Consider the following 24,173-nt stretch of genomic DNA (forward strand, 5'->3'; position numbering starts at 1 on the left):
GCACTCTCTTGATTCTTGACAGAACGAGTAACTTTTTATAGATATTGTGTAAGAGTGTGGTTAAGGATGTCAAAGGAATAAAAAAAGAGATTAGTCATCTGAAATAAATGACATGACACAGTTATCAATTAAATAATCTGTAAAATATCAAATCAGAAAGAAAATCATTGATTTACTTGCCTGCCACAATTTGTTTTAAAGGCCCTGATATCAAAGCGTTTGTTTGGGCTTTTTGTCTGAAACTGCTTGCTGGTTTATTTCTTAGTAAAAACAAACATTGAAGAGCTGCTCTATATCAGAGATTGATTTTTTTTTTCTGAATGAAAGCAACTGATCTTGGGAAATAAATCAATGTATTTATTATATAACACACTTATGTTGCCATATAGGAGTTATTGTGGTGAAATTTGGGGAATACATGTAAATCTGAAGCCGCTTTTCCACTATCGTGCTGAACCGTTCTTTATGGTAAACCGTTCCATTCCGTGCCAAACCGGGCCAGACAGCACGGATAAGGTTTCATTTTCCACTGTCTTGCTGCAACAAAGCTCTTTAAAACATTACACAAAACGCATTAGAAGTTGCCTTGGTAACGCAATGTAAACGGCTCCCTTTGTTAAATTAAATTTAAATAATAGCCGAAACTATTTTTTTATGTTCATAAAGTGAAAGCAACCATGACTAAACACTGTTATGCCGCTCTCTCATATAGGGCTGCTAAACATAGGTACACGTCACAGCACCCGTATTTATTTAGCGGTCATAGGTTGCGCGGCTCTGGGCAAATTTTATTTGGAGGGAAAATGACCAAAATGTAACGTGAGGATTGAAAATAATTGGAGGGGAAATAAATAATATGTCAAATCTCTGTACATAACAGAAAATTAAACAATGATAATGCAACAATGATAGTGTATTTGTATTATAGTGGCAGAAATATATTTTTGGACAGGTCTTGTCAAAAGTAAGCGGGCACTTTCACTAATAAAAAAAAATATAGCACTTAAATTATTTCATTTTTAACAATCAATTAAATTACACAGTGGTTTTATATCAAAACTTGATAATGATATATTATTTGTTTCAGTATTCAAACATTAAATAATGAATGCATCAAGTTAAATAAAAAACGAATACGAAACAATACGTAGCAGGATATAAAGCATATAAAAACTATTGTATTTAGCAAAGTGCTGCTCTTATATCTTTGCATTTTTGTCATCTTATTTTTGCTATTTTAATTTTGTTTGTCTTCATAATTAACTAACAAGCTATAGACAAATTTTTGCTTGACATTTTAGAAAATATTTTGCGCAGCTACCCAGTATATTAAAGATCACCGAGAACAAAAACATGTTACATGAATCATATAATGGCCTATAGCTGAAATTATAAAAAAATGGCTCATTTTATTTTTATAAAACATTTGTCAAAACGTATTGATTTTTTTTTTTTTTTTTGAGTAAAAGCAAAGCCGACATTTAAGAATCCATATTTATTTAATTTATTAATTCGTTTGACTTGTTTATTGGTGCATATATAGGCTATAATTTAAATCATACAACAGTACATTGGACAGCTACATGTGCCACTCCGTAAAGCTTTCAAGCAAAGTCCAAAAAATTAAAGAAAGAGTTGACTTTCTACCGTAGGCTTTTGAATGGCTGACATTACAACACGCCGTAACAGTCCTACAGGTGGTCTGGTATTAAATTAACAAGCCGTCTGGGCTTTAAATTAAAAAGTGCAATTATTTCCTCGTTGTTCAAAGAGTCTGCAAGTTCATGTTCCATGCTATAGCGATGTTGTTGTGGATTGCTGACATCATCGATGATGTTAAGTGTGTCTTTATTCTAAGAACAGTTCGGTACGATAGTGGAAAAGCGGCTTAATTTTACGATCCTTACGCACAATACAGAGGTAATTAGAACGATAAAAAAATCTTTCTTAATTGAAGATACTTAAGTTTAATGATTTAGTTCAATTTAAAATGGCATAATTTAGGTTTAAAGCTAGGAAAAAATTTCTTCTGAAATGCATAAAAAAAAATTTGAAGAAAGACAAAAGGGAAATAATCTGAGAGAAGAACAAAATCTTAGGAGGTTGAAAACAAGGACAACTTTTAAAAAATTGTGTATATGTGATGTGAAATCATGGAATAATCTGGAACAGATTCTCAAACAATGTCAAAATATTAATCAATTTACAAAGATGTATAAAAATATATTATTAAAGGAATATATCAAGTAATAGAGATGATTGTAAAAATACGAAATATTAATAAAAAAGTTTTTTTTTAAATACATCATTAAAGGAATATGTTGATGAACAGAGGTAATTGTAAAAAAAAGAACATAATTAGAAAGGTATGATGACATTTCAGTTAATGACTGTTTGCAATGCTATATATGTTTTGGGTCTGTTATAAAATGGAAAATTACCCATATAATATGCAAAATATGCCAAAAGGATGAAAAATGTCTCATGGACAAAGATAAGTAAAAGAAGAAATAAGTTAAAGTAATAGATGGCAATGGGGTGGGGAAAAAATAAAATAAAATAATAAGCTTACGATTGATCCCACTCTATTTTGACCATGATGCAATGTATTTTGTTTAAAGAATGGTTTGATTCATTCATTTTCTTTTCGGCTTAGTTTCTTTATTAATATATAATACATTTATTTTATATAGCACCTTTTTAAAGTTACTTTCTCAAAGAACTTTACAGACAAACAGTCCAAGAGTTTAGGAGCATAATGACAAAAGGCCCTGTCGACCCTAGATGGAGTTTTAGGAACAACTAGGAGACTGCATTGAGGATATCGTCAATATCTGGTAGGGGTTTTCTGGTTTTCTCAGTTCTCAAAAATGCATGAACCACATAATTACATATTCATCTAAATATCATAATTAACAGCACTTACAGGAATTGGATGTTTGGTAATAGTATACCGCTGCTCATGTATTTCAGTTTCAATTTATCTCCAAGCAAAAAAAAAAAAAAAAACTGCAATTGTGCAATCAGACTTTGTGTTAATGGCCTTGTGTGCCAATTCACATGCACAAGTCAGACTAAATTAGAAATGTATAAATAAATAATTACATTTATTTATTTATTTATTTATTTATTACAAATAAATGCAAAAAGACAAGTATGAATAAATTAATAAATAAATAAAAGGTTTTTTTACATTTATATACACAAATATATTTCCACTTTATTTATTTCCACTTATTTATTTTCAAATTTATATATATATATATTTTTTTTTACATTTATCTGTTTTGATTTATAACAATTCATTTAAATATATGTACATTAAATTGTTTATTTATTCATACTTGACATTGCATAAAGATGAAAATCTTTATATTTTACAGAATCATATGAACTGCAGGTACAATATCGTCAATTTTATGTTCAGAACATTTGTCAACTAAGCTAAAACAAAAAAGCCTCATCTTAAGAGAACTGTTCCAGAAACATTCAATCTATTTCTTGAAGCCCTAACATTTTGCCAAAAGAAGGATGTGAAACTGCAAAGGAGTACTCATGTATCAAGTCATAGTGCAAATTCTTACAAAAACCCCACACAATATTTTACAGGCCTGTTATTTCACTCAACCTTGCGAAAGGCAACAGTGAGCTCACTTGTACTTTTGATGACGTAATCATAAAATTCAGCTGACATTAACTTCCTTCCATGCGTGTCTTTTTCTTTATTACATACCAGAGCTAAAAGCTGATTATGAGTCATGTAAACCACAGTCCGTGTGAGGCCCTCCAGTAAATTCATTGACGACATTGGTGGAGTCTCGACAGCCCTTCCATCAATGACCACGTCCAAAAAGGCGGCAACACACATCTGAAAAAAAAACAAAAAAAACTAGAGCCGATCCACAATATACACCATTTGAAGTATTTCAATCTTTAATCAATGTATTGCAATACACACTGTCATTTGAAGAAATATGATATTTTGCTTTAAAAAAATAAGTCAGCATATGTTCAGTGATGTATTAAATTGTGTGATCAAATAGTATTGAGAATCATATCATTCCAATGGAGTTGGTGTCAACTAAGAATTTGCTACAGAATATAAAAACAAGGAAGCCTCACAATATTGGGATTAGGGCTGCACAATATATTGTTTAGTATCGATATAGCCAATACAATTCTGCAATATTAAGGTGTGATTATAATTAACCAGGAAACCGTTCAGAACACAAGCAAAGTTTATCAAGACTACAGTGAAAAAACAAATAATGTGGCTTAGCAAAATTTCAAACTAATTTATAGCATTTGGCCACTAAAAATGATACAATTTGTAGTTTTTTTAATCAGTGATAAATTGTATTTTTTATTAAAATGAAGACTATACAGTGTTAATACAGTGTTATTTTATATTTGAATTCATTGTTTAAATCACATTACATTGTTATATTACATTTTACCTCAATGCTGTTTGAATATCCATAAAGCACTGTCCATTTATTAATTTCTATTTTTGTTCTATTTAAAAAATATATATTATTCTAATTATAATTAGTTTGATATACTTTATAATAAACACACTCCCTACAAAATTATAACAATAAAATGTTATGAATTCATAGTTATTTAAATCATCTTATGAAATTACATTAATATTGCAGGCTTAATTGGGATTGCATCTTACCTTATCAAACTTTAATAAACTGTTTTTACGTCGAGGATCTCCATCATCTGCGTCAGACATTGCCAACTGCTGCAACAACTGCCCCACCTAAAACACCAGATTACAGTTTAGTGTGTGATGCTGAGCAGAACAAAAAAAAAATGGACAATATTATGTCTAAAATGAAGCTCGCTCAATATTAGCTTTGTTTGTTGAAGTTTCTTGTGATAAATTGCGGAAGGTTTTATCCTAGTATACGATAGATCACAATGTTGATCTAAGATTACTTTAACATAACAAAACCCCAAAAATAGTTGATGTATTGCGTTATTGTATTAACATGTTCAGAGCAAATACTGCTTTAAACTAGTTGTAAAAGGATGATAAAGTACATATGGTTACACTAAAATCTTATTAGTAAATATTAATGCATTAAAATTAACAATGGCAAATAGCCATAATAAAAAAAACTGAATTTTATTAATTATTAACTCCATTTAATAAAATGATTATGACTTGACTATAAAGCTTTATTAGGCATTAACTAAATAATAGTAACAGAATGTAAAATGGTGAAAATGTTAAATGGTAATTAATGGTAAATGTTGGAAAATAAATTGCCTATTAAGTATTCAAGCATCTGGTGACGTGACGAACAACCACTGAAATACAATAATCTGAATATTGTGGAAAAAAAAGCACCTTAAAAATTGTAATAAAAATAAGTAATAAAAAAAACTGGCCACGATATCAATATATTTAATGTTTATTATCATGATATATTGAATCATTGAACATCAACATGTGTCTAGGTAAACCGCTATGATAAATGTGCTGATGTTCAGAAAACGTAGACTTACGGATTCTCTAAACTACATCACCTCTTATGAAATAAATGAACATTTTGTTTCTTTTTTAATGTGAATTCTAACTGCTTTCTGACCAGCTTTAACTATCAAGTAGAGGCATTTGGACACAATATATGCTTTTGTTATTTGCAAAGTGAGTGACATATGAACACATTGGACTGCAGATCTGTGAAACAACAATTATGACATTCTATGTCTATATTCTGTATATAGACCTCCATGTACCATGTTACTAAATGTGTTTGAGTGACTTTAAATTAAATACAATTAATGCATAGTTACAAATTATATGTCTACCTCAAGTTACCCATTCAGAACCTTTTGTTACAACAGCATTTCATTTTTAAATAAATATTTCACAAATGCCATTAAAACTTGGACATTCACTACAGTTCTTTTTAGTGCTGGACAAAGATGAATCACGACTAATCACATCCCAAATAAAAGTTAATGTTAAAATTTATTACATATAAGAACTACACACTCGGAGTTAAAACAAAAGTATTACATAGATATTAAAATGTATTTATAATAGTTCATTTGTATCTTATATATATCTATTTTATATAATAAATAAACATTTACTAAAATATATGCATGCATGCGTTTACTTACATAATGAATACACAGTAAACACACTACTTATATTATATAAATACAAACCTTTATGTTGGATACATTTTATCTCAATCTTTGCAATAATTTGTAATATAATTGATAATAATAATACTACAGCCTCATCCTCTACCTGCATTAGGTTGAAGCGTGCCACCTCATTGATGGGTGCGTCTGAGATGATGCCATACTGTTCAGGGTTGACGATGGCTGGACAGATGAAGCAGGTGAGCAGTAAGTCTGTGCACATCGTCTTCACCTCCCCGACCTCCAACCTCTCCACTCGTGCCAGCGTCTTATACATCTGAGACACAATCCAGCGCAGGCTTTGTGGGAAGCAGTAGGTGTTTTGCTTCAAGTAGCCGATAAAGGTGTTTACAAGAGCCACCAGCTTGGCTTCATTTTCCTCCACTGCTGCTTGAACCTTTCTGCGGTACTCGTCTGTGCCTTTTTCCCCAAACAGGCGCTCCTGCTGGGCTGGGGTAAAGCGCTCTATCAGTTTGGCTGGATCTGTCTCTAGATGGTCCTCGTCCTCCACCAGAAGCTGCATGATGGGCTCGTGGAGAGTAGCGGTGAGGAAAAGTTTCGCTGAATACAGGCCCTCAGAGAAGAGTTTGAAGAGGATGCTGAAGGCACACGTGCCTCGCCGTAACAGCCGACGAGGGTTGTCATTTTCCTTTAGCTCAAACTCTACCAAATAACGCAGCACCTGATGAGAGTAGGACAGCAAAAATTAAACAGAAACCCTATTGGAAAGGTGTTTAATATGATCTAAATTAAATATATTTATACACCATGCACTTGCAATTCTTAGTATACCAAAGAAATTAATACTTTTATTAATCAAGAACACTTTTAAATTAATTACATTATTGTAAAGATATTTATATCATAAAGTACTTATATTTTAAACAAATGTTCAATTGTTAGACTTTTCACACAATAAAATCTGAAAAAGGTATCACTGCTTTCACAAGAACCTTAAGCAATTGTTTTAATAATATCTCTGCAATTCATTGAAATTGTATTAAAATCGCGATTTAAACATGCACAATTTCTAAATCCCCTTACAGCATGATTTTTGTGTGCACTCCCGCAGGATGCTATTTGAATCAATCATACAGCAGCACATCTAAACGGAGCACGAGAGCAGGAGACTGAGCTTAATGACAAACAGGGATGATAAGTTCAGCATAGGAGGACTTGGTGCTCTAACAAAGTCAACATCTAAGGTGTGGGATTACTTTGGATACAGGAAGGCTGATCTATCACTGAACCAGTTAATTTATGAGACTTGCCAGTCACATATCACTTCTAAAATTGCACAGAAAGCATGCGCGTCTTGCTTCCTTCATTATTTTTAATGCGCTTTGCTCTCAAAAAAAAAAATCTGTTAACATGAAGTACACAGAACTACTTCTGATATGCGGTGAAGCAGAACATTGGAGCCTTACTTGAGTTTGATGGTGCGCAAGCACACACACACGCACACGCGCACACAGTAGACAATTTGTTACACCTTTACTAGGTGTTTTATTTTTTTTGCCTTATGTCTGTTTTAGAGACATGTTACAGGTCTTAAAGATCTAATTGTTTTCCTTTGGAAATATGTTTCAGATTCACACTGTAAAACATCTGTGTGTGTGTGTGTGTGTGTGTGTGTGTGTGTGTGTGTGTGTGTGTGTGTGTGTCAAAATCGCAATATTGTTCAAGAAAATAGTGATAGATTTCTTTTGCCCATAATGCACAGCTCTAGTTTTAATAATAAAAAAAGAATATTTTCTTGATCAAAACATCAAAGCAAAACGATTATCAGAAACATCCGTAAAGCATCAGAAGAAGGGGAAAAAAAAACATTTAGCTGACTTTAAACATGGCGAAGTTGTTGGGACTAATTCCGAATCACTTCAGAAACTGCTGATCTACAGCGTGCAGAGAATGATCCGAAAAAGAAAAAATAACCAATGCTAGTGGTCAAAGGAGAATGGTCAGACTGGACAGTAACTCAAATAACCAACTAGCTATAACCGAAGTCTGCAATAGAGCATGTGTGAATGCTCAACACATGTCCTTTACCTGCAGCAGGTAGCTTTCATCCTCCTGCATGATGCAGTTTCCATAGAGCGAGGTGAAGACTGTGTGTATGACCCCCTGTGTGTGCTCATTATTGAGTCTCTCTCCTGCCACCAGACAGGATGCCACCAATCGCGGGTTCTCTCTCAATCGGCTCAGGAACTCCCCGTAGATGCTCTCCTGAAAGCCCAGTGTTTTATAACCATCCACAAACTGTGTGTCCTCCAGAAACTTGGCATGCTGGCAGCATTCCGCAGGAGAGGCCTCGGCACTGGAAAGAAAAGAGATACATTCAGAGGACTGAATCCCAGATAAGTGTGATTAACCCGGAAATGCATTGGTGTGAAGGTGAAAATGCTGTGGACATAAAGAAATATCTAGATAATATTTGCTGATTTCTTAAATCATTCAATATTAAAAGGGACCTTCTTGAATTTTGAAAGTTTACTACTTTCTAGCAACTACTGGAGTTTTAAAGATTATACAGCATGTCGCATTATAGTACATGTCCTCCCCATTGGCATGCTTATGAACACATTTTAGAAGTACTTGACAATCTGTAATATAATTTATCAGGTATAAAAGTATAAAAATAAAGCACAAAACTCTTAGCTTTAATTTAACTTAACCTTAAAATGTTCAGCTTATAAAACATCTGAAAAGTCCCTTGAATTGCTTCGAAATGTGCATTTTCAATCAATGTTTGAGAATCTCGAATTAAAAACAAAGAGAGGGTTGGACAGTGTAGCTCCTCCCCTTTTATAAAACAGCCAATAGCATTTTTCTTCATCACCGTTCTGCCAGTGAGAGTGGTTGAGCTCAAGCTCATTAAATGTAAAGTGTCTTGAAGGGGGCGGGGCATGTCAGATACTAAAGACCATTTGATTTGTCAAGATTTTTTATGAGAAACTGAACTATGAGGTGACGTGGAAAAACACAAAAATATTGATCCATTTAGGAAGTGACAAACTACAAGCCTTACATGTTTATATCGGTTTTACATCTTCTAAATGCAAATTTTGTCATTGTTTGAGCACACTTGCTTATAGATATCCTAGAAACTAACAATACTGATACTAACATCAAAAAAACTTTTTCAATTTCATAGGACCTTTAAATGCTGAAAACTAATTTACAGAAACTAGTGTAGGGCAGTATTTTTGTAGATTATGATATTAAAACCGCCATTAGGTAACAAGTTATTGTTTTAATGAGGGAGTATGTTTACTTGGACACTAATAATCTGATTAAGAGTCTACCATGTAAACCGCAATTTTAATCTAACTAAAGTCAAAATTAAACTAAGACATGTGGGCCCAGTTTCACAAACAGAGCTTAGATAAAACCAGGACTAGGCCTTAGTTAAATTAGGCTATTTAAGCCACATTTATAATAAATGGCCTTAGAAAAATATATTACTGGTGTGCCCCTTGAGAAAAAAAAAATGACACTGATGTATTTTAAGACATCTCACTGCAAGTTATTTTAAGTTGAGACAGCTCAAACATGCAATTTAATCTTGACTAGCCTTAAACCTTGTTTGTGAAATCGGGGGGGTGGAGTATGCCGATTTTAGTCGCATCATCGATGTGCAGTACAGACATGTAAACACCTTCAATCAAACTAATATCGTTGTGTAGGATTTTGCATTTTGCGACAGGATAGTCTATATACACAGGGCTGTTCTTTGTACCTACTGAGTCAGTTAAAGAACAGACACCTGCATCGTGAAACGCAGAGTTTTCTTGCCTGTACGTCGTGCATTATCAAATTTCATTAAAAGAAAACTCTTCCAGCAGTTCATACTCTCATCCAATATCTCGATTGTCACAGGGGCATGAATAAAATGTTCCTTACTGAAAGTGAAAGTGCCAAACTGCAGTTCAAGTCGACAAATTAAAAATTAAACACCCAAAATTACATGAAACTCCAGAGGAAGTGTGGATAGCGTGGTACAATGATGTTAATCGAACAATGTGCTCTAATATGTAAAAAGGGCTCATGAAAGGAACATTCAAAACGCAACTCATGAAAATACCTTAATCATATTATTGTCTTATTCAGATTAAGGTAAATAATTAGATTACTGATGTCCACGTAAATGTAGCCAGTGACTTATTCTTTGAAGTGAATTTATAAAAACAACAGTTTCATGGACAAATTAAGCAATGAAAAGAAAGACTGATCACTCACTGTTCATTTTAAGCTATAAAATCTTCAGCTCTGACTTTGTTTGGAACTCGATTGTTTGGAAAAATAGAAAATTAAGTCTAAAGTGTAACTCACTCATTATTAACCATATAGTTTGCTGATTTGTAGTACAAAATCCCTATCAAAAATATGATCATACTGGCACACTATGAAAAACAACAACAACAAAAAAAAGAGTGACAAACTGTCAGTTCACACCTTATTAAAACAACAACAATTATGGTATTATCATTGATTACAGCACAAACCTACAGCCCAGCAACTCAAAACTAGAACAACAACTCAACTTATATTCATTAAAAAGAAAAAAGAAAGGGTGAGTAATATATTTCCCAAGTCTAAAATGATGCAAGACATAAAAGCAAGCAGTAGTCAATCAGATGTCTGAACTTGCCAGGCCAGAAAACTCGTTCTGCTCTTTCCTCAGCCACTACCACTAAGATAATCCACAATGTGATCTCAGAGGACTAGTTTGCACTGGTATTAAGATGCATTTTCGTTAATCTAATCACAAGTAAACAAAAGAGACATGTTACCACTCAAACCTGACATTTAACTGTTAACTTTCACAACTTCTCTTCAGGGAGGATCTGTAGGCGAGTATTGGATTTCTCTGATCTATATCACTATGAAAGCTAGCGCAATTTTCAAATTGATAAAAATCTTATTCAAAGTAATCTCCCAGAACAACTGAAAATGCTTTATAAATAGTTTATTCGTTGACTTATGAAACTATAGCTACATGATTATTTTATTTCTGATCAACTCCTATTAGGCCTAGACACGTTTCTGTTTTACGGATTAAACCTGCATTCATGCTGTAATATGTAACAAATGTTTTAGTTAATCGAAAGCAATTTTACTAGGTGTCTTTAACTGAAATTATTTTACACACAAGGACCACACAAGAAAGACATACATAATTTCTTTTATTTCTGATCAATTCCTGCCTAGACACTTTACTCTGTTTTACAATTTTAAAATGTTCATATGCTGTTGTTTTTATAGTAAATATTTCAGAACATTATAGCTGACCAGCACCACAGATTAGGAAACATGAGATTTCTCAGGTCAGCCAGATCTCACAAGGAAATGTAACTTGTACATGTAAATGTACGTTTTGTCAGTGTAGTGGCTAATTTGTAGGTGTTCAGTTGTACGAAAATGTATGATTTTAATTTTAACAATTTTAAAAAGGTGGTGTGGCACCCAACCCCGCCTCTAAACCCAACCGTCATTGTGGGATGAGCAAATCGTACTGAATTGTATGAATGAGATCTTAAGAATTCATACGAATTAGCCACTAAATCAAAAAGTTATGAACTGCGTGAGATTGTGTTGTATTTGTGGAATGCCTGCAGTTTTACAATAATGGAGCAGGTTTATTATATGCATATGTTTGAGCTTTTCAGGAGAGTTTAAAGCATTTGTAACTTTAATAAAGATTTGTTTTATTGAGTTATTTTTATGATGATTTATTTTACATTTTATTATTCAATTTATTTTTTTCTACATGTAAACTTCTAGATTCCGCAGATATCTAGTTTATTTATCTTTGCTCTATTGTGTTTATCAATGCTTGCAATTTGTTTATTATATTTTATGCATGATTTAATCTCCTACTACAGTTTCCATCCATTCCATATCAATAAATTGTTTCCAAACAAAGTTATTAACTATCTGGTTCAATTGAATGGATTAAAAAATATTTTTATTTTAAAATCAAAATATCGCAATGTCGGGTGACGCGGTGGCGCAGTAGGTAATGCTGTCACCTCACAGCAAGAAGGTACGAGCCTCGGCTGGGTCAGTTGGCATATCTGTGTGAAATTTGCATGTTCTCCACACGTTCGTGTAGTTTTCTTCCGGATTTCACCTACAAGTCCTTTTGTCCGTAGTGCATGTGTGTGAATGAGTGTATGGATGTTTCCCAGTGATCGGTTGCAGCTGGAAGAGCATTCCTCTTTGGCGACCCCAAATTAATAAAGAGACTAAGCCGAAAGGAAAATGAATATCGCAATGCCAGATTGTTCCAATATCGTAAACAGATCATGCAAATATCCAAAGGATTTGAGGATTAAACTTATATTTCTGAATGTTGCTTTAAATAAAATAATTAAAAGCACATTAAAGACACAAAATACATTTTTCTTATGATAAACACTGATTCACAAGTTCTGCATTAGATCTGCTGTTTGCAGAGAATTAAATAGCCATATTTCACCCTATATCTTTTGGGAAAAAAAAGTGTTTGAGAGATTGTACTACTTTATACATTTGTCTTTGCTTCTAATACAAAACCTAAGATTGTCAATGACAGTTTAAATGATTCTCTCCAGTAGCTGAGTTTATCAATGAGCTTAACGGGTGGAGAGAAGGTGACGTTTAGTGGCTGTTTGAATGGATTCAACCACACTCATGCATTCACACTGCTAGAGCAATCCGATCTAATGTATACTGACCACCTCTGGAAGTGGTCGAAAGTGGTCAAAACATTTTGCACTTGTACTTAGCATTGTCCACTTGTGATTGGATCAACAAACACACATCTTAATGCCAAGTACAAACAGGGACAGAGTAAGGAACACATTTAATGAGTCATGAAATAAGAAGAGAGTCTCCTGGTTTTACAGGTTTGATCTGCAGTCACCTGGTGAGAATGAGGCGGTCGAGGTTTATTCTCTGTTGTTTGGCGATCCAGGCTGCACGGTAGAGCCTTTCTGCTGTCTTTAGCACCTCGTTGTTGAGCCGCTGGATGAGCTGCTTCTCTGACGCCACATAGAGACGCTCCTGCTTCAGGTGGTGGGCCAGAGTGTGAATGTCTGGCTTCACCATCGTTTAGCTCAGCCGACGCGCTGCAGATGGAACGAAAAACAAGCACGTTAACGACACTGCAATAGTAAAACAGCAGCATTATTTCAGCTAAGGAAGACAGATACTGATTTATATAGAATTTATATACTGCTTTATATTGAATGTCACATGAAGAGACAGGAAAACTAGTCTCAATTAATTCGCTCCACAGAGAAAGTGTATCTTTACTGTGATTGTTTTATGTTATTTGTAATTGTGTTTATGGTTTATTACTGACTATTGCATTGTAATTTATTACTGTTATTTTATGAAAGTTTGTCATTTATTTTTATTTTTGTTTGCATTCAATGTAGAACTTTTAAGCATAAATAAAATGTATTATTATTTTCAGTATTCATATTTTATTATTATCATTATTATTATTATTGTTGTTGTTAATATTAATACTTTTATTGTTATCGTTATTGTTATAAAAGAACATTTAAATTCAAACACAGTAAAAACTTAGTATGCAATTTCTGATACACCAGCTGTTTTCATAAATGGATAACTGAATCACCAATTCAAACGAGTCACTGAAATACAGATTTTTCTGAAAGGAAACACCACAGCGTCACACAGACATGCCTTAACTTGTTTTCAATAACAAAAATGAAAATGGTCTAAAAAGAAACTATAGCAAAGTAACAAATTCTCTCTCTAGGATTTTTTCAGTTACCAGATTTTTCCAGTTCAACGGTCCTGGAGATCAAAAAAGCACTTCATTCTCTGAGCACAAACAAGTTACTTTGAATAACTAGCACTTCTTGTGTGGATTGCCTCTTCTTGTTTAATCGCTAAATATCTCCTCAATTGTAAGTCACTTTGGACAAAAGCATCTGCTAAATGACTAAATGTAAAAAAGTTCACACTTAGCTGATCATAAAGCTTGTTTGGCATGCAGTCCCGGGAGAGAGACCTGAGCTCACAAGATCCTCGAGCCCGGGACTCCTTCCTTTTTGTAGGGCGAGAGGGGAGTTTGAGCTCAGGTAGATCTCAAGAACTCCCCTGCTTATTTATGGCTAATGGTAAATTAGGAATTGTATATAGAGAGAAATACTGCTGATTAGAAGCTCATCTATGGTGCCAATTTGGTTTGGTCTATTCACCTATGTTGCATGTCTTTGGACCGTAGGAAAAAAAAAAAAAAAAAAAAAAAACAGAACCCAGAGAAAACCCACAAAAGCACAGGGAGAACATATAAACTCAGCACAGAAACATCGACTGGCCAGGTAAGGGCTTGAACCAGTGACATTCTTGCTGTGAGGCAACATTGCTAACCACTGGGCTGCCGTGCCGCCTTAGCAAGGAAAACGGAGGAGTATGGGTGGAAGAGGGGATTCTTCAAAACGAAGATAAGTAAGGTAAGAAACTCTGGTTATTTCTAGTGAGTTATCACTGATAAATCATGTGTTAGCTAATGCAGGACTAGCTGTGGTCAATCATAAGCACGTGATCCTCTCAAAATTAGTTTATAAAAAAATTTCACAAAATAAAAATTCCACACAATTTTCACAACAACAAAAAAAAGTTTTGTAGAATGGTTGATCCATGGCATCTTTAAGTTTACACACATAACTCACAAATAAAGAAAATAAGATAAAGTAGTTTTCAGTTAGGAGATGATATTACTAAACTGTTAATAACAATAGCTGATTGTCCATATGAACTATCATTTTCAGCTTCAACTATAAGCAGAATTAGCTGTTATAGATCTATAATGCCAAAATCTTAAATCTATTATGGTGTATACATAGTATTTTTACTTTAAGTAATACATAAACATGATGAGATTTACAATCGTCACACCACCTACCACATAAGAAACTGATATACTGAAGTATCAGTGATGTTCAGCAAGAATAAATACTGATCCAAACACAACAGATTTCAGCTGAATAAGATAACATAATTAATTAGTTGAAATTAAAAAAAAAAGGAAGCGGAGTGTCTCGTTCAGGTGTTGTAGTCAGCTACATGTCACTTTCCTGTTGTTCAACACAAAAATATATCATAACACATCAAACCTGGCTTTCCGTAACCTCCAAAACATGACATCTCATTTCTGTTTAGCTTGCAGATTGCTCATAAAATAAGATTTCTTCATAAAAGCATAATGAAACATGGCAAATGCCTGTGTGATGGTGCGTAAACTTTCATCTGCAAGCCATTGTGGGCCAGATTCTAAAATGTTTTTGTTTGTTTATTTATTTTTTAGTCTCCACCACATTACACACTTTTTGTTTTTTTAGCAACATTAGTGTCAAAAAACACTTGTGTTGTTGTGCTCGACCTGCCATTCCACACAGGACACGACAATAAAGCAAGCAGTAGTTTTTATCTGACAGTAAGTTTAGTTCCTTCTGAAGTGTAGTGTCATCCAAAGCATTGGTATGAATTTAACAACATGGATTCAGTAGCACAAGCAATTATAACAGCTGGATATCTCAATAGTACACCAGTGCCTCAGTAGCATAAAAGCTAATGAAGCCCATTACAAGTAAAACCACTACAGATAAGGTCAATAAACAGAGCTGCTGAATAGCACAAATCCAACAGTGTAAGACAAATAATCTTATGCCTAAACAGGAAGACTGCACTATTTCCTCTGAGAGGGGAGAGAATAAAGCACTTTTCGTACAGGGAACTAACGAGACTATAAACACAGACGTACAGCAGAAGAAAATTACATGAAGTTTATAAGGTCCAAAGGACATAAAGTCTTTTTTTTTTTTTAATTACTTCACCTTTCTAACCCAGAGTCAGCACACAGCAATGGCAAATATTGGCTTTAACCCCATGAAATGGTCATAAAAAGAAGGAAGGCTTGAAATGCATCATTTCTGCTTATTGGTTTTGTGTGAAAAAAAAACAACAGATGTTTTCTTTAATCAAAATGATTCTATCGGTTTACAAAAGATCTCTGAGTCTTAAGGATTATGCAGCAGTAATCCACTGTTAAATCATGCACTAACATAATGACTGTCAGTCTAAACACCACGTCAAATTCTGTCTTTCAACACAAGCTTAGCAAATGATTTTGAAAAATGTAAAGAGATGGAGCATCCAATGCGCTCCTGGGTGACCTAGTATTTAGGGACCAATGCTAATGGCACTGAAATACTAAATTTAAATTATATTATATTGAATAATCAATGGTTCAAACACAAGTGATTCCATTTTGGTGTCTTCATCAAATTAAACACAAAAGTGATTGTACATACATGGAAAGCCCCTTAAATGCACGTAAAATATACTGTATTGCAATATACAGTTGAGGGCAAAATTATTAGCCCTCCTGTGCAATAGTTTAGGCATGGGGCGATAACCAAAGGGGGGAAAAGTTGTTGTTTTTATACCCATGTAAAAAAGATGTATTACACAGCAGTAAACACTGAATCACTGAAACAGTTATATTTTTATGCAAGGTTATCACACCGCCATAATCTTATATCAGCTCATGCCTACAATAGTTACTCTTTTTATATATATATATATATATATATATATATATATATATATATATATTTCCCAAATGATATTTAACGGATTAAAGACATTTTCGCAGTACTTCCGATAACATTTTTTCTTCTGGAGTAAGTCTTATTTTAGCTAGAATAAAATTGGTTTCTTTTTTTTTTTTACCATTTTAAGGTCAATATTAGCCCCTATAAGCAGATACTTTTCTTTCGATTGGCTACAAAAAAAAACATCTTTATACAATAACTTGCCTAAATACCGTAACATATCTAATTAATCTAGTTATGCCTTTAAATTGACCTTTACATTGAATACTAGCGTCTTGAAAAATATCTAGTAAAATATTATTTACTGTCATCATGGCAAAGATAAAATAAATCAGTTATTAGAAATGAGTTATTAAAACTATTATGTTTAGAAATGTGTTGAAAAAAAAATAATAATAATGTCGTTAAACAGAAATTGGGGAAAAATACAAAAGAATTCATATTTATCACGAGGGCTAATAATTCTGACTTCAACCGTATTAATGTTCCACTACAACTCAATGTAGCATATACATTTATGTAAAAATTTTAAATCAGATTAATCAATAAAAGCTTTACCCCATTTTTATTGTTTAATTGCTTGAAAACCTCTCTTTATCATTGATCTGCATTAGTGATACAGTCAATATCATATAACAAGCACTGTGAATGAGCCTATAATATGGAGTAATCAGAAGAAAGTTATTCGGAGCCAAATTTAAAAAATTTAAATGTTTTGATAAATGTCAAATTTTTGCTAAAACATAAATAGGACATTTGAAAATATAAACTTCAACAAAAATGTTAAAACTTGCCACTGCAATTAAATAATTATAATAATCACATGTAAAGTACCAAAATGACAAAAACAAGTAAACATAATAAATAAATAAAATAAATAAATAAATAAATAAACTAGGGCGATATTGCAAATGATATCGGGATACCATTCGATATCAATAATTATTGAATATTTTTAACAATACATTTAGGAATATTAGGATTTAACCACTTTATTTTAATTTACCAACATAACTAAGGCAAATAGTCAAAAAAATATTTTAACAAAATATCTGATGTCTTTATAATAAAATAGTGTTAAAGAGACTCTTAAGCTTGATGAATAAAATGTTAAAAAGGCACAATGGTAAAGGTAGACCAACATCTGTAATATGTAAAGATACAGTAAACCTCAAACTCTGTAAACACCACAAATTATGATCATCAAATCTGAGGTTCAAGTAAAGGAACCGACCATCATTATTCAAATGTATATTGCAACATTACAAATTGTGAAGCTGAATGACTATATTACCACTATGCTAAAAAAGTCTTTAAGATGGTGAGCTAGTGCCTGGGATGCACAAGAAAAGAAACCAAAAAGCCACTCTGACAACATCCTTGCATCTTTTTTTTTTTTTTTTTTCAATTAATCTTTTTACTGCTGCTTTACGGCACTCGTTTTGGCATGCACTGTTATTCTGACCTGAAGTGACAAGCACAAGCGTGTGGTATCCTTCACCATTTTCAATACGATATGCATTCGCGCACCCCTGGCGTCTATCTTTACTAAATGACCATCATGCATTTTCTCAGAGGATGACAAATGGACAACCCATTGCTGAAGCTTCGATACAAGCTTATGGAGAAAAGTAAAAACCGCTGCAGTGTTTGGGTGTGCTCCGTTTGTCTCAGGTAACTAGTCTGCCGTTTTTACTGAAATGTGTATATTCCATACAAAAAATGTGAATTAGATTGGTTAGATCTACATGCATGAATCGCAATGCGCTCGGGTTATTCGGAAAAGTACAGATGTTTTTCAACTAGGTGTAGCTGGAAAATGTGCACGCGTCAAGAATGCGCCACTTGCACAAGATATGAGTGTCGCTTCCATGTGCGTGTCATGCAAGTCGCATGCATCCATTGGAAATGACAAACTTACACATTAGGCATTCCTTCCTTGAAGGTGCGCGCTCAGCAGCCACATTTGAATAAAACTATAGCGCTTCATAACAAGCTTTTTTTTTTTTTTTTTAACTGTTGTTGACAATGGTGATCGGTTAATAAATACTGCCCAGCCCTAGGCACAACAGATCAATTTTAAATAAACATACAGAAAACTAAAAAAAAAAATTAAAAAATGAAAAACAAAATGGTCCACATTATAATAGTACATTATGCTAAACCAAAAATAAAGAAAAACAATAAAATACACTGATATTAAACTACAAAAGACAGATGGCATAAACTTTTGAAAGTGTGAAGAACAAAAAAAATAAATAAATCATCAGCTTGAGAAACCGTGACCCACCAGACACATTCTGTTTTATGAATGGCCAGAAAATAAATATGCAAATCACATTAGTCGCCTTCACTTTCTCACATACAACAGAGGGTGTAGATAAACAGAAAACACCCACACAAACACACACAAACCCACAATTGCAAACTTTCAAACCAGAGAAAATGCAGAAAATTCAAATCATTTCTTGGACCGCCACTCAGGCACAAAGAGGGCTTTTGTGTAGAGCAGATCCACAGGAGAATGTGGGATGAAGAGCAGCCCAAAAACGCCCTCAATCGTGCCCGGGCCCCCTGTGCATCCGTAAAGCAGCCCACAAACACACGCACATGCACACACACACACGCACACACACACACACACACACACACACACACACACACGCACACACACACACGCACACACAGAGAGAGAGAGAGAGAGAGAGAGAGAGCTGAATATCTGTACATCATCCGAGGCCTCTTGTACTCTCACTCCTGAATCAGCTCAAACTCTTGTCTTGCTGCCAAATAAAGCACATCACTGTGCTCACTGTGTTTTGCGGTTGAATGCTGTGGTATTTGAAGATTTTGGCCTGGGGGCAGAGGAAAAGGCCACCTATTCTTGCTACTTTTCAGAGAAGTTTAAGGTAGTTGTAACAGCTTTGTGTGTCAAGCTTATAAATAGTGAAGGTGCGCACCAGGTCGCACTGAGTAAGCATTAAATAAGCTTACAGAAACAAAACACACAGCTAATGACTGGGCCTACTTTTCAACATAATAACACTTTGCTTATATAGTAATTTTAGGCAGTTTTATGCTACTCATCATAACATTGGGGTCAGTAAGATGTTTCTTTTATTATTATTATTAACACATTAAGAGCTTATACAAAAAAATATAATGTTAAAAATATTAAATTCCAAATTAATGCTTTGAATTTTCTATTTATTAATGAATAGTAATTAATAAAATAATAGCAAGGTTTGCACAAATTTGTTAAGCAGAGCAACCGGTTTCAACATTGATACTGATTAGTGTTGTCACGATACTGGAATTCAATACCAATCAGTACTGAAATTTTAAAAACGTCCATTTCCCGCGAACATTTGAGCGCATGCTTAAACATCACTGATTTGCCATTGTGTTCATGCGCTTAGCGATCAGTTCACCGAACTCAGCGCTGTTTACAGAGTGATTAGCTGACATACGAGCGATCCGCTTAGGGGTGTCAAAATTAATTGTTTGTTCGGTGCACCGCGATGCAGACGCAGACAATTCGGTATCGGTTCAGTAATAATCATAACCGGTTATTATGTACTGACATCATTTATCTCTTATGCGCTCTGTCGCGAGGGAGGTGAGCGCGAGTATTTACAACACTCCTGGCGCCAACTGTGCACATTTTCACTGCGTGTGTGAGATTTCTTTACAGTCTTTCACTGACAATTACAGCAGAAGCCCCTATTTCTCTGCGATTGAGGGAATGAAAGTACTCCATTTCTCTCTCTCTCTCACTGTGGCCCATTTTACCTGCTGGCGTGACTTTTTAACCCCTCTCTTTTCCTCTCGGCTGTATGCATTCCCGCGGCTGTACCTGTGCATTGTCGCGGGACCCAACCAGATTTCATGCGGTGCGGGAATAAATTTCCGAATGAAGCACGGCAGCAGTCGGTAACTCTGGTGTAATTTAACAGGAGTGGGCAGTCTCACAATATCGCTCCCGAGCGAGCGAGCAGGCAAGCGCGCGTGTGTGTGTGTGTGTGTGTGTGTGTGTGTGTGTGTGTGTGTGTGTGCATTTGTTTGTTGCTGTCTATGTTTGTGTATGTGTGTGAATGAGAGACAGTGTGGTGCTGTGTGTGTGTGCGTGTATTTATACAGACAGCTTATTATAGCCACCCCCCAAAATACAACACTGTGTATGGAAAGCATCGTCAATGCATCGTGATATCGAATTGAACCGAATCGATAGCATGATAATCGTAACCGAACCGTGAGACCCATATAGGTTCACACCTCTAGATCAGCTGATGAATCGACTGATCTTCACTGCTTTAAAATGCTCCAGTGTCCCTGTATCTGTAGTTACACTCTGTAAACAGTGATGAATTCGGTGAACTGATGAACTTCACGGTCAAACACAGTCATTTCTGTTGAGCACATAAACACAATGGCAAATCAGCGATAAGAACATGCTCAACAGTGCTCAAATGTTAGCAGGAAATTGACGTTTTTAAAATTTTAGTACCAATTGGTATCGAATTCAAGTATCATGACAACACTAATATTAATTACAAAAATTTACGGAGTGCTAAATTATAAATAAGCATCAATGAGTAAAATTTTGTATTAAAATGATTTCTGAAGGGTCAGTTAAATCTACAATCATTACTAGAAAATTCATCACTGGATTAACAATATGTTTTTTAAAAAACTGTACATTAGATTTAAAATAAATGTAGTTTTTAATATTTTGCTAAATTACTGTTTACATTTTTCTTAAACAAATGCAGCTTTTGAGAGCATTAGAATTTTTTTACACCGATTATCTATCTGTTAGATTGGTAGCGTATTAAAAGCGATATGATTTATTTACCATGGTTGCATGCCTAAAAATAATTAATTCGATTAAAGTAATGTAAATAGTTCAGCATGGAATACTACTAATAGCCCCTTTCACACATTCAGACCTTCCCGGAAAATTACCGGCTATTTTTTCCGGAAAGGTCTGTATGTGCGAATAGGGCCTTTTTGAAAATACCGTAAAATTGTTCCTGCAATTTTCCGGAAAGAGAAGATGTAACATTACCGGTAATTTGCCGGTATGCTGCACTGTGTGAACACAAAAGGAAGATTGCTGGAAAGAGCGATTTCATGTCTAGAACGTGCTGACGTGAGACGTCTACTTTAGCCAATCAGAACACTCAGACGTATTCACATCTGTGTGGTTTATGAAAAAAAACACCTTTGAGTATTTTTGCAGACACATTTAGCTGCTAGATGTTAGTCAGAAAACGTTTCTATGTTCCTTCTCAATGCCAACTGTGTAAAAAATTGTCGACAAAATGCTTATGATAAACCGCAGTTTGTTTAACTTCAAGCTCTGCTTGACGCGTGCACGTGAAGGAGGCAGTGAGCGCCAGCACACACACATATTATAAACATCTCGACATCTGAAAGTGTTCCTCCATATGTTTTTATACAGGTTGTTCACAATACTCATCCATCCACAGAAGTTGTAATGTAGCCACGTGTGTAAACATTTAGCTGCGGTTCGCGTTTCTGCCTTTAGATGTCTCACAAAGCAGCTGCATGAATGCTAAAGCTTTAAATAAAAGTGAAACCATCAACAAAAGCCCGACCCCTTCTATGTTTACAAATACAAGCACAGCCGTTTAAAGGTCATTTCTGGTTAATGACATTCAAATTTACCGGTATTTTGGAATGTGAATTTTTTTTAGTGTGAATGGTCTATTCTGGAAAAATTACGTAATGCTCTTGCCTGTGTGAACAGCGCTTTTCTGAATATACCGGTAAAGTCGTTCCGGAAATTTTACGAATATTTACCGGTATCACTGTGTGAAAGGGGCTAGTAAGAGGCATGCCCATTTTTTTCTCACAATAAAAAGAAATGTTCATAATAGGGCTGCACGATATTGGAAAAATTTGATATGATATTTAATTTTTCTGCGGTAAATATTGCGATATAAATACAGTTTTACAAGATCTTTTTCTGGGGAGTTTAACAGTATTCAGGTACAAAAAAAATTATAATTACTATGTAAATAAATGCATCGTCTTGTTTCTAGTCCAAATAATCTACAAATTCTCAGATCAAATAAAAATATTGTCTAGATCAAAACAAATGTCAGTTTTAAACTCTCTGTAGACAGTTGAATCGTTTCAAATATTTTAACCTAATTTACAGGGTTTTTTGGGGGGGGGGTTTGCAATGCATTTAGGGGTTTTGACATTTTCCTAGATGACCTTTTTTGACCCAGTTTTCTAAATTTCTCTGCACAGTTGCCCCATTTTAATGATCAACAAGAGCTTAGCTTTGAAACCTGGAAAAGCTTCATATGTTACATAATATATTATTAGGCTACTTTGTGTATATTTTGAAAACATCTCTGGGATAACACACAGTGCATTACACAATTCACTGACTGTCAATATCAATCTTTACAAATACACAAGCAGCTAAAACCAAAAGATCAGACTGCTTTCACTTTTTCCTCGCTTTGGACAGCAGCCGATGCTGTTTTTAGCAACACAGAAAAGCACACTTTCTAAAAGCATCAGGGACAGGGGGAAGGTCCTTTTTTCGGTTCCTCTGTTCTGAAGAGCTGCGATTGGATTAGATCTGACAGCATGAGCAGGTAGAGAAGACTCACTCTAAGGAGAAGGAGGAGGAATGGTGCGAGAGCTTTGTGTTCAGTGTATTCTTATGCAAGAGGACAAAATGCCTTTTATTATGCTTGTTCAAATATATAGCCTAGAGCTCTAAACTAGGGATGTAAAGATAACACTGGAATGACTACCAATGCTTTCTTTTTCCTACTTGTCGATAAATCACATGCATTTCATATTGCTGTGCAATATTCAACAGTGCAATGTTATAACACATATTGTAACATTTTTATATTGATTTGAGCACATAATAGTGTTGAAAAAACTAGGGTTTATAAGTAAAAACGGTATTATTGTTAAACATTATTATTAAAATTGCATTTATATATCTGAAATTAAAATGATGGAAAATATGCATGGGCAGCATCTGTTACTCCAGGCTCAGGATACAAAAGTCCACAATAAAGGAACAAATAAATAAATAAAAAACAAATTAAGATAATCTCAAAATTATTATAGAACATTTAATAGAAAGACAGGCTTTAAAAATATTAGAAAAATAAATACAACTTGATATTACAAAAATAAGAACATAAATATTATGTTTAATTAAGTATAAGTGCAGCAAATTTCACAGTATGAATTAGGTTTTTATATAGAGGAAAGATTCCTTTATTTTATGCATGGGGTGTCTAACACAAGGACGTTTATTAATATCTAATAAAACAAACAATCAAAAAGATTTAAACCTACTGC

General features: G+C 34.1%; 1 protein-coding gene across 6 annotated transcripts in view; it reads right to left on the reverse strand.

Moving 5' to 3' along the window:
* The window catches only part of gapvd1 (GTPase activating protein and VPS9 domains 1), a 75,252-nt gene that overhangs the window by 43,515 nt on the left and 7,564 nt on the right, over nucleotides 1-24,173 (reverse strand). For all 6 annotated transcript variants that reach the window (XM_056463286.1, XM_056463285.1, XM_056463284.1 and 3 more), the window contains exons 2-6: nucleotides 13,079-13,283; nucleotides 8,221-8,488; nucleotides 6,278-6,853; nucleotides 4,682-4,768; nucleotides 3,734-3,868 (exon numbers count right to left, since the gene is read on the reverse strand). In XM_056463286.1, coding sequence (XP_056319261.1) covers nucleotides 3,734-3,868; nucleotides 4,682-4,768; nucleotides 6,278-6,853; nucleotides 8,221-8,488; nucleotides 13,079-13,263 — 1,251 coding nt within the window. In that variant the 5' untranslated portion in view covers nucleotides 13,264-13,283. The remainder of the gene's footprint in view (nucleotides 1-3,733; nucleotides 3,869-4,681; nucleotides 4,769-6,277; nucleotides 6,854-8,220; nucleotides 8,489-13,078; nucleotides 13,284-24,173) is intronic.

The sequence above is a fragment of the Danio aesculapii genome, chromosome 8, assembly GCF_903798145.1.
Source record: "Danio aesculapii chromosome 8, fDanAes4.1, whole genome shotgun sequence".
Lineage (NCBI taxonomy): Eukaryota > Metazoa > Chordata > Actinopteri > Cypriniformes > Danionidae > Danio > Danio aesculapii.